Here is a 9,899-nt window from a genome sequence, read left to right on the forward strand (position 1 = left end):
AACAGTTTATAGATTCTCCTTCCACTTGTTTCTTCACTTTGTAATAACTCTGTGTGGATTTTGCTCCAGATGGAAACTTTTTGCCATTTTCAGGCTCAGATTTTCAAAACTACTTTATGTCATAAATATACAATTTTTGCTTTGATTCTTTTATGTTTAAATATTCTGTTATCTATATGGTAACAGGTCAGCTGCTCAAAGCCTGGGTGACCTACAAGGCGCAGCTCCTCCCCCACTAGGCTCCTTCAGACTAGCCAGCAGCAATTAGCAAACATCTGCTGAACTCATTATAGGAGCTACTGCTCAGAACAACGCTGGTAAAAATATTAAAGGGTTAATAGAGGACCCAAGTTGAGATGTCTTGTTGGAGGCTGACCTTCAGAAAGAGCAGGAGCTTCTTAAAGCGACAGAGGCCCAATTTCAAGACGTTAAATCAGGAAGTAAGATTTATTTGATGTTTTTATAAGAACTGAGGGAAACATAGTTATAAAATGGAACTATGTGGCTGAGAAGCACGATACCGTCCCTTTAACATTTAGCTTATTTATTTTTATGCTGAGAAAAATTTCATGACAATATTATTGTACTGTTTGTTTATTTTTTTGCATTTTGCCTTAAGAGAAAAAGCTCATTTTGGTCCTCAGTAATAAAAATGTTCCCTCTGGTCTGGAGGTTCTGGATTCTCCTGTGACCCGGCTCCTGGAGGACCTGGTCAGGTTCTGGTGACCCGGTCCCTGATGTGTCTCTCTCCGTGTCTCCTGCAGGTCCTCTATAAGGTCTACATCTCCTTCGTGGAGGTCGGCCCGCAGAACGTCCAGACGGCCGACTACTTCAAGGGAGTGGGTGAGTCTTCAGGTGGAAATCTTGACAGCCTCTGCTGACCTCTGACCTCTGCTGACCTCCACAGCCTCCTTCCTCATCGTCAGCGTCGGGGGGACTCTGGTGGGTCTGGTCTTTGCCGTCATCCTCGGCTTCATCACCCGCTTCACCAAGAAGGTCCGCATCATTGAGCCGCTCTTCGTCTTCCTGCTGGTGTACCTGGCCTACCTGACCGCCGAGCTCTTCTCGCTGTCTGCCATCTTGTCGTGAGTCCCGCCTCTCAATCCCACCCACCTCAGCCCCCGCTGTGTCACCGCCACGTCTTCCTCCGCAGGATGACCTTTTGTGGCATTGGGGCCAATAAGTACGTAGAGGCGAACATCTCGCAGAAGTCCCGGACCACGGTGAAGTACACGATGAAGACGCTGGCCAGCATCGCCGAGACCATCATCTTCATCTTCCTGGGCATCTCTGCGGTGGACAAGTCCAAGTGGGCCTGGGACACGGGCCTGGTGTCCTGCACCTTGGTCTTCATCCTGCTCTTCAGGGCTGTGGGTCAGTACCTCTGGTTCTGGTTATAACTCTGACATTATTCACATTAACCATCCACAGAAGGCGCAGATCAGCGCCATCTACTGGCCAACATGGGTACAGCAGCCATTAAAGGGCCGGTATCATGTGATTTCCAGGCATATAGTTCCATTTTATAACATAATCAGTTACTGTCTCACCTTTAGCTGTTACAAAAACACTGTACATAAAATATGACTTAAAAGAAGTTTAGCTTCCTGATTTAGCAGCTTGAAATTGGGCCTCTGTTTTTTAAAGAAACTCCTGCTCTTCCTGAAGCTCCGCCTCCGCATCCCAACATGGCTGCTGTATTAACCCTCTAACGTTTTACCAGCATTGCTCTGAGCAGCAGCTCCGACATTGAGCTCAAAAGCTGTTTGCTAATTGCTGCTGGCTAGTCTGAAGGAGCGAAGTGGGGAAGGTCCACCCAGACATTAGCAGCTGATGGTTGCCATGGAGATTGAAGGATTTCTCAAACACGACAGAATCAAAGCAACTCAGCAGGAAACCAGAAAGGTTTATTTTACAGAGAACTGGCCCTTTAAATTTAACAATTTAAACTTGATTTCAATTATTTATCTTTAATTGATGCTCAGAATTGATTATCTTTAATATTTTAAAAAGTGAGCCACATCTCACATTTAAATATTAATCCAGCTAAATTTATTGTACATGATCAAAAACAAACCACACTAAATCCTAAAGATTTATGAAAGTAAAAGCAAAACATAATAAACAGTAGAATCTCACTACATCTTTAGAGAGCAGAACTGAATCAAAGTTCATCTGACGTTTTCGTCTCTCAGTTCTGAGGATTTTAATCCAAATAAATCTGGAGTAGGTTAAGGTTAAGGTTAGGAACCTTTTGTGTCTCACCAGAACAGCAGCAGGAAGAATTTAACTGACGGAGCCAGGAAAACAACCAGGAGCAGTAAATTATCATATTATAAGAATGTTTTTTATCTTAGTATGATAAAGAAGACGTTTCATTAAAACCACAATATGTTCTTGTTTAAACCAGCAAACGAGTCTGAGCAACATTCACTCAGCAGGCGAATCCCACACAAATCCAAAACTGAACAATTTAAATAATTTGCTCTGAGCCTCTTCCATAAAAACCAGATAAACGCAACAAAGTTGGGATTCAGACAGAGACGCATCCAGCAGGTTTGGTTCTGACGTCATCGGAGAAAAGAGTCTTATTGGTTTTGCCTGTTTGTCTCTGGGAGCATCTGGCGGAGGAGTCATGCGTTGGGCCTGATCAGCCAATCAGAAGCAGACTCTTTTCTCCCAGCCAACCAATAGGAGAAAATGAATCTCTGTTTTGGAGAGAAACTCCTGGAAGGAGTTGATTCTCGATCAGTGGTGATCAAAGCATCCCAGACTTTAAAGGAACTTTCCTGAAAATCAAACAACATAGAGAACCTCTGAAGGATCCAGTCCGGCTCGGTCCGGTTCGGCTCGGTCCGGTCCAGTCGGTTCCAACCTCTGTGACATGATGACTCTGGGCCTCAGGTGTGGTCGGCCAGACCTGGGTTCTGAACCGGTTCCGGCTCGTCCCGCTGGATAAGATCGACCAGGTGGTGATGTCATACGGCGGCCTGCGGGGGGCGGTGGCGTTCGCGCTGGTGGTGCTGCTGGACGCAGAGCAGGTCAAAGCCAAGGATTACTTTGTTGCCACGACGATCGTGGTTGTCTTCTTCACCGTCATGTTCCAGGTAGGACCGGTCCGGTTCCTGAGTGAGGAGCCACGGTTTCTGGTTCTGATTCCTGCTCTGGTTCTGGTTCTGGTCCAGGGTCTGACCATCAAGCCTCTGGTCAAGTGGCTGAAGGTTCCTCGCTCCACCAAAGCCCACCATCAACGAGGAGATCCACGAGCGGGTGATGATGATGATTATGATGATGATGATGAGTCATCATCATCATCAATGTGACAAGTGTGTGTGTGTGTGTGTGTGTGTGTGTGTGTGTGTGTGTGTGTGTGTGTGTGTGTGTGTGTGTGTGTGTGTGTGTGTGTGTGTGTGTGTGTGTGTGTGTTCAGGCCTTTGACCACATCCTGACTGCGGTGGAGGACATCGCAGGCCTGCAGGGTTATCACCACTGGAGAGACAAGTGAGTCCCACCAACATGTCCCCCATCATCAGCACGGTTTCCCAGCATGCTTCACTGCCTCTGCCCCCTCCAGGTGGGAGCAGTTCGATAAGAACTACCTGAGCAAGCTGCTGCTCAGGAAGTCGGTGTACAGGAAGAGCGAGCTCTGGGAGGCGTACCAGAAGATCAACATCCGGGACGCCATCAGCGTCATCGACCAGGTAGGAAGACCGGGTCGGATCCAAACGGACTCTGGTTCTGAAAAGAGCCGGCTGGAGAGTCTGCAGGCTCCAGGTTCTGATTCTGGTTGTCTGAGCAGTCGGGTCTTCCAGGCTGCTAGGACCCGAGCTCTGGTTCTGGTTCTGATCCATAATCCATGGTTGAGGTTGGAACCGAAGATCCAGAACTTCTCCACCTCCGTCTGGAGGAAATGTTGTGCTGATCCATTCCTGGTTTGATGGGTCACCAGAACCAGAGTCGGCAGGCGGCAGAGCTCAGGATTAAATTTCATCTCTGGGGAAACGGAGGAAGAATGCCGACCTTCAGGCGGGTCCAGCAGAAACCAGAACCAGGTCAGGCTTTAATTTGGACCGGGCTTTATTTATGGAGCAGAACTCAGCAGGAACCAGAACCAGGTCAGGCTTTAATTTGGACCGGGCTTTATTTATGGAGCAGAACTCAGCAGGAACCAGAACCAGGTCAGGCTTTAATTTGGACCGGGCTTTATTTATGGAGCAGAACTCAGCAGGAAGCAAATTAATGGAGGTAGCAGAGATTTTTGCAACCTCAGCGAAATCTGTTTACCGCAAAGGTTTTCCCTTTCCTGAACTGCTCCTCCTGGCTGGACCACCAGGAGGTGCTGCAGGCTGATTGTTGAGGACAGACAGTCTTGTTCTGAGTCCTTCAGGTTCACTGAAGTCCAGCTGACCTCTGACCTCTATGTGCAGGGTGGGAACGTCTTGACCTCGGCCAGGCTGTCACTGCCCTCCATGGCCAGCAGAGCCTCGTTTCCTGAAGTCACCAACGTCACCAACTACCTGTGAGTCACATGACATCTGACCCTCTGATGACCTCTGATGGGGCTGCTCAGCAGGAAACAACTTGCTTTCTTCCTGTTTAAATCAACTTTATGGAAGAATTTGAACAAAAACCAACTTTTCACGTCAGATCCAACAACAGATCCAAAGAAGAAGAAATATTGATTTTATCTTTGGCTCCAAACCTGCTGACCTGTGGTTGACGTGTTGCAGGCGGGAGAACGGCAGCGGCGTGTGTCTGGACCTTCAGGTCATCGACAACGTTCCCGGGTCCAAGGTGGAGGAAGACATGGAGACGCATCACGTCCTGGCCGGGAACCTGTACAAGCCCAGGAGACGGGTAACGAGAAGGAGCGGCAGGGGCAACGGCCCGCTGTGGAGCTGCTGGTGACACATGGTGTGTGTGTTTTCCAGTACCAGTCCCACTACAGTCGACACTTCATGCCGCTGGGTGAGCAGGAGCGGCAGGACCGCGAGGTTTTCCAGAGGAACATGAAGAGCCGCATGGAGACCTTCAAGTCCACCAGACACAAGCGGCACAAGAAGGAGCGCAGCCTGAAAAAGGTTCACACACACACCTGAACAGAACCTGAAATCTGACTGTTACAACAGGTCTTATAACAGTCAGAGGCCCGGTTCTGTCAGAACTGCAAGTCTCACTGCAGAGTTCCAGACTCTAGATATGAACACAAACTTGTTTTAATTTTAGAACCGATGCAAATATTACTATCGGCTCTAGTTGCCCTCTTACCTTTCCTCCTTCTGCCGGCAGCGCCGAGGATCTGACACGAAGGACGAGGGAGGAGACAAACCCAGACGCAACGTCAGCTGGCAGGACAAAGGTACCGCGACGTGGGTTGATGAGATGTTGGGTTGATGAGATGTTGGGTTGATGAGATGTTGGGTTGATAAGATGTTGGGTTGATGAGATGTTGGGTTGATGAGATGTTGGGTTGATGAGATGTTGGGTTGATAAGATGTTGGGTTGATGAGATGTTGGGTTGATGAGATGTTGGGTTGATGAGATGTTGGGTTGAGGTTGTTGGAGTTGATGATCTTCTACTTGGCCCTCGCCAGCGTCTCAGTAACTGGTCTGATGTTGCCGCCACTCTGTCTCAGATCCGGTGGCCGTTCCTGTGGAACCCGAGGAGGATAAAGCTGATCGCTCCGATCCGGAGAAGGAGGAAGACATCGGGATCACCTTCGTTGCTCGGAAGGCGGAGACGCCGAAACAGCGACCCAAATCAGGTAAAGCAGAGAGGCTCTGATTGAACGGCACCGCCTGTAAATGGTGATCCACTAATGGATGCCAAATTTATTTTGATCAAATTTCCAACTAAGTGCTTGACAAGTGAAATGTTAAAGTAAAATACTTGACAAGCTGCAGTCAAATATAGACTTAGACTTAGACTTGACTTTATTGATCCCTTGGGAAGACTCCCTCAGAAAATAATAGTTACCAGCAGCTCACAGGCAAAAATGTGGCACACAGTAAGCATACACAAAAGAATACAAAAAAATACAAATTAAATACAAAACAAAGAATATAAATACAACACAAAAGGAAATTATAGCAATTTGGTGGATAGATTGACCAGTGATATGGTATTGCACTGTATGGTTTGGCCTTGTTGAAGGCAAAGCGATTGAGAACAGATGAAATATTTGGGTCAGTTTAAAAGCAGTTTATAAAAGTTGATGACTAAAACTGAAGAAAAAGGAATGAAAACCATTTGTTACCATGGTTACAAACACAAGTTACAGGTGTTTACATCTCTTCATGGAGATGAAGGTTTCCATAAAACTGATGTTTCCTGCTGAAGGAGAGCATAATGCTGCCATCACCGAACTGTTCTCCCTTCAACGCTTTACTTTCATGAACTAGAACATCCCTAGAGAACGAGCAGCTTCTGCTTCTGCTGGAGTTTTCTTCCTGTTAAAAGGGAGATTTTCCTCTCCACTGTCGCCCCCTGCTGGTCAGAGGCAGTGATGCTGCGGGTCAGGATGCTCTGCTGGCGTTCCTTAGAAATGTTTTAGTTTTACTGAACTTAGATCAAATGGGATGATTGATTGTAAATGATTTATTTTGTGAATTGAATGACACTGAACTGAAAACGAAGCTGCCCATTTCCATGCTGATGGTAGGTTGGTGTATAGCTGCAGTCTTTCTGCATGATGGCTGATTAGAGTTTGTCCTTCAGTCCCAGCAGCTCTGGATGTTTGCCAGAGCCCGCCGCCCCCCCCCCGTCGCCGCCCGGTGAGGACAGCCATCTGCCCTGGAAGGGCGGCGTGGGGTCGCCCCCGCCCTGCGTGTCGGTGGAGGCCACCAAGATCATCCCGGTGGACCTGCAGCAGGCCTGGAACCAGAGCATCTCCTCCCTGGAGAGCGTCTCGTCGCCTCCGGCGCCCGCTGAGCCTGTCCACCCCCGCGTCAGCGCCCTCTCCAGGCTGGGAGGATCCCGCCCTGCCTCCTACACTGGCCCTGTCGGGGGCGCGCCTGCCCAGGTCCCGCCCCCAGCCGCCTTCTGTTTCTCTGAGAGGAAAAAGAAGAAGCCGGTGGAGGAAGAGGAGGAAGAGGAGGAGCCTGGCACGACGCAAGAGATGCAGCCGCTAATGTCGGCCTTGAAGCCGCCGCAAGCTGCACCCTCGCCGCCAGCCCCGCCCGGCCCAGGCAGGAGGAGGAACCCCTGTGTGTACCTGAGGAGTCTGGTGACCCCGCCCCCTGGTGGCGGCGCCGGGCCTCATAGTCACCGCCCCACGCAGCTCTGAACGGGGCCACCAGGTGGCGGGTTGTCTGCCGGCTCGGCCAATAGGAAACCAGCACAATCACATGACCAGAGAGCTCCACCAGCTGAAGATAACCTTCTGTCCTAATCTTCATCACCATCTGCGTCCTTTGTCCTTTCACCAAACTTTCCAGCCAAGCTCCTGCTGGATTGGAAGCTTGGAAGGATCGTTGCTCCATCACAGCAGATCAATATGATTCAATAACTGCTGATGTTATTGAATCAATTACACTGAAAATGTCTGTGATGTCTCTGTGATTCAGTGAGTTTAAATGAAAATCCATCCTTTGCTTCATAACGCTTTTGAATTATTGTTGTTTCTTCATACAGCAGGGGGCGCTGCAGCCCCCTTTCCCTGCCTTTCTGTCTCAGCTGCTCATTTAAAACCCAAACATGTATTTTATACAGGCCTTGTTTTTATTAATGCCGCTGCCTTATTCTGTGCTTTATTCCTGCAGCTGCTGCTGCGGTCCTGTTTGGTCCGGTCCAAACAGGACCAGCGGTTCCGCCAGATAATCGGTGATCTGATCCTGCAGCAGCTCGGCCCAGTCAGCAGGAAAATGGTTTTTATTCATAATAAAGGTCGTTGACATGTTTCTGCTTTAACATGCTGCTAAACATCGGAAATGCCTGAAATTAACACTGAATTATTCCTCTGAAATTAAGAGACAAATAAAGAGAAATTCGATTGAGATGAAAATATTTTTGTTCATATTTTATTATAAATAATTTTTCCGATTTGCCTTGATGAATCCTGATAATGTGGAATTATCGTTGAGTCTTTTTTTATTGAAAGTGAGTAAAGGTTTTATTTAAGTTATGAGATCCGTGTTTCAGGGAAGAGAAGCACGAAACTGGATCGGAACCAGCAGCTTTCTGACCAACGGAACCAGAACCAGCAGCGCACCACATTTGCGCCTGGATCCCAAATCTGATGTTGTTCTCCATATTATTGCTGTTTGTGTTGAAGGAAAACGGAGGAGTTTAGGACAGATCTTCCTGTTCTGGTTAAAGGAGCAGCTAGTTTGCTTTTACTTGTGCAACTGCTTCATGTATGAAATTAACTCCCTGAACAAACCTCTGAAAATAAAACTAACAATGAAATAAAACCAACTGAATAATGATGGTGTAAAGGTCAAATCTCTGATGTAAAATCAGGATATAATAAATACTTTTCATGACAAACACAGTGAACAGATTAAATCAAGTGATGGCGTCTGGCGCCGATGCCAGTGATGTAATGCTGCACAGTGACCACAGGGGGCGCTGTGGTTCGCCTCAGAAGCAGCTGAAGGGTAACTACCGGAAGCTGGTTAGCATCAGTCGCTGAAAGGATAACTAATAACCGCAAATTTAGCGGATTATTTTACCCAGACTGCTCTCTACCGCCGGTGAGTTCTTGTTTTAAATCAGATTAACTAGTTAGTTAACCAGGCTGCTGGTTAGTTAGGGCTAATTAGCGCATTGGTTTGTTCGTGACGGTTACGGACTGGTTGGCGGGGCATCCGAAGCGTTTCTAGAAACTTCTCTGAAGGCCACCACCAGGTAATGATCCCGGTTAAAATGTAAATTAAATACAAAATCAAACAGAGAAGGAAAAAAAACGAATAATTAAGCAGCTAAATGAATAGATGGGTTGATGACGTCACCAGGCCCGTTCTGTACTGGAGTCTACAGAGTAAACACAGGAAGGCCAACGGTACCCCAGTAGATGTTGACCATATTGCGTTTGACTGGTGTAATTTTACATAATGTCACACCATGTTACTATCGGCTGTGATAAAAAGAATAAAATCTGAGGCGAATCTGGATAATTTCCCACATGAGAGAGAGGAGAGCCAGAGAGGAACACAACCAAGGACCTAATCTGGACCTGGACATTTCTCCACAAAACTTTGAGCCATTTATACCAGCAGACCTTAACGAGCTAACAATAAATGCTGTGCTGAGACGGGCAGAGCTGGACGCTCTTTGAGATGCTAACAGAAGCTATACAGCCTGTCTACTGACATCACCGATCCGGCCGGACATTCCTGTGACAATACTTTATTACAATTTATAAAAACTAAATAACCTACAGTATTATTACTGTATTGTTTTTACATCTAAGATAAAATATTTCCCAAATAAGGTTTATTTTTATCACTAATCGTGGTTCCCTTTAAAGGCTCAGGGGTTGGTTCCTCTGGTGAGACATAATCCCACCAGTAGAGGGCAGTGTTCGCCTCGTTAGGATAGGAAACTCATCTGTTTCCTGCATCTCTTTAAGAAAACCGCCTCTGGCAAGCACAAGAACTTTTATTATGAAATTGAGGAATTTATTTCAAATTTACCCGTTTCCATCAACCGTTTCTATGTGATGGTTCAAAATGTGAATAAACATGTTGCTGGAATGCAACTAATGACATGTGAGAACACGTCCTGCTCAGCAGACTGTCTGGGGCCTTTCTTGTCGGCTGAGCCTGTGAGGCGGACCAGAGCAGGAACGGAGACTATGAGACCAGAGGTGCTCCGATCCCCAAACTGCTGCTGCTGAGAAGCCTCCCGCTCCACCATGACGATGAGTGTTGAGCTGACCAAGCAGTCAGCTGGTCTC

General features: G+C 47.4%; 1 protein-coding gene across 1 annotated transcript in view; it reads left to right on the forward strand.

Annotated features, from left to right (window-relative positions):
- LOC129355803 (sodium/hydrogen exchanger 5-like) overlaps window positions 1–7,647 on the forward strand; it is a 22,322-nt gene extending 14,675 nt beyond the window's left edge. Inside the window, 16 exon segments of the mRNA XM_055025406.1 lie at window positions 383–440; window positions 765–843; window positions 908–1,085; window positions 1,154–1,374; window positions 2,905–3,107; window positions 3,186–3,235; window positions 3,237–3,270; window positions 3,431–3,501; window positions 3,575–3,701; window positions 4,428–4,519; window positions 4,731–4,857; window positions 4,932–5,081; window positions 5,290–5,359; window positions 5,637–5,765; window positions 6,719–6,754; window positions 6,757–7,647. Coding sequence (XP_054881381.1) covers window positions 383–440; window positions 765–843; window positions 908–1,085; window positions 1,154–1,374; window positions 2,905–3,107; window positions 3,186–3,235; window positions 3,237–3,270; window positions 3,431–3,501; window positions 3,575–3,701; window positions 4,428–4,519; window positions 4,731–4,857; window positions 4,932–5,081; window positions 5,290–5,359; window positions 5,637–5,765; window positions 6,719–6,754; window positions 6,757–7,286 — 2,155 coding nt within the window. The 3' untranslated portion in view covers window positions 7,287–7,647.
- The last annotated feature ends 2,252 nt before the right edge of the window (window positions 7,648–9,899 follow it).

The sequence above is a fragment of the Poeciliopsis prolifica genome, unplaced genomic scaffold, assembly GCF_027474105.1.
Source record: "Poeciliopsis prolifica strain line A6 unplaced genomic scaffold, Auburn_PproV2 SCAFFOLD146, whole genome shotgun sequence".
Classification (NCBI taxonomy): Eukaryota; Metazoa; Chordata; class Actinopteri; order Cyprinodontiformes; family Poeciliidae; genus Poeciliopsis; species Poeciliopsis prolifica.